Source organism: Ranitomeya imitator, chromosome 7, assembly GCF_032444005.1.
Source record: "Ranitomeya imitator isolate aRanImi1 chromosome 7, aRanImi1.pri, whole genome shotgun sequence".
Lineage (NCBI taxonomy): Eukaryota > Metazoa > Chordata > Amphibia > Anura > Dendrobatidae > Ranitomeya > Ranitomeya imitator.
In genome coordinates this window covers 198762619-198763862 of record NC_091288.1, presented here as the reverse complement: position 1 = coordinate 198763862, position 1244 = coordinate 198762619, and the positions used below count along the sequence as shown (strand labels likewise).

The following is a 1244-nucleotide window of genomic DNA, read 5'->3' as shown; positions in this document are numbered from 1 at the left end:
CGCGGCGGCACCAGCCACAGATAAGATGAGAAAACTCAAATATATGATAATTACAACCTAAAGCCGCAAGACTGCAGAGGCGGCACTAGGACCCCATTTACGTCTGCGCTGTACAGAAACCGCGCCTCCACCACCAAAGACCCGGGCTGTGCACAGCGCACACTTTACCCTGTCCTTATAAAACGTCAGTCATGTAATTGATGTCGCACTTTTGGACTTGGTGAGAATAAAGGATGCGCGGAGCGGTAACTGGAATATCGCTGATCACCTACAATATCGGACACAGCAGCCGGCTATTACCTTTCCTGACCGCGCTCCGTATATGGAGAATACGCGCAGAAGAGAGACCGTTCAGGACTCGGCTCATTTGTGGGAGGATTTGGTGGCTCTGAAAAGAGCCTTTGTGTTGTGGTCGCAGCCGGGGCAGATCTAAGCTCTCTCCCCACGGATCCGGCGGGCCAGCTGGATGTCTTTGGGCATGATGGTGACCCTCTTGGCGTGGATGGCGCACAGGTTGGTGTCCTCGAACAACCCCACCAGATAAGCCTCGCTGGCCTCCTGCAGGGCCATGACGGCCGAACTCTGGAAACGCAGATCGGTCTTGAAGTCCTGGGCGATCTCCCTCACCAGGCGCTGGAAGGGAAGCTTACGGATCAGCAGCTCGGTGGATTTCTGATAGCGGCGGATCTCACGGAGAGCGACTGTTCCTGGCCGGTAACGATGCGGCTTCTTCACTCCACCAGTGGCGGGAGCGCTCTTCCTGGCGGCCTTTGTGGCCAGCTGCTTGCGGGGAGCTTTCCCTCCGGTGGATTTACGAGCGGTCTGCTTTGTTCTTGCCATGGCTCCGTATACACGTGGCGGGCACAGATGTGATGAGAGGAGCGGCGGGAGCAGGGTATTTATGCTCCGGTGCGCGTCCTCATTGGTCTCCGGGAAACACGCCCCCTGCGCTCCACTGGTTCTTTCATGAAAAAAAGAGGCCAATAAGGGTTGATATGTTTGACCAGTCATTGTTATTATTCCCGCCCAGTAACCCCGCCCCCTGAAGTCCTTGCCTCTTTCGTAATGCGTCTGTCCTCAGATCACTCATTTGCCGCTGCTGGAGCAGCTGATGTATCTGCGTTGAAATGTCCCCGTGTATAGCGCTGTACAGTGCAGCTCCCACATTATCGTCAGATCACACAAACCCCCCATCCTGAGACTGCGCCCAGCATCAGTTATATTAAAAACATTACAAGTAGGAA

The 1244-nt window shown here is 54.9% G+C and overlaps 1 protein-coding gene across 1 annotated transcript; it reads right to left on the bottom strand.

Annotated features, from left to right (window-relative positions):
- Positions 1-380: 380 nt before the first annotated feature.
- Positions 381-864, bottom strand: LOC138645978 (histone H3). Its single transcript, XM_069735456.1, has one exon. The coding sequence runs from the start codon at positions 838-840 to the stop codon at positions 430-432; it is 411 nt and encodes a 136-aa protein (XP_069591557.1). The 5' UTR covers positions 841-864; the 3' UTR covers positions 381-429.
- Positions 865-1244: the final 380 nt, after the last annotated feature.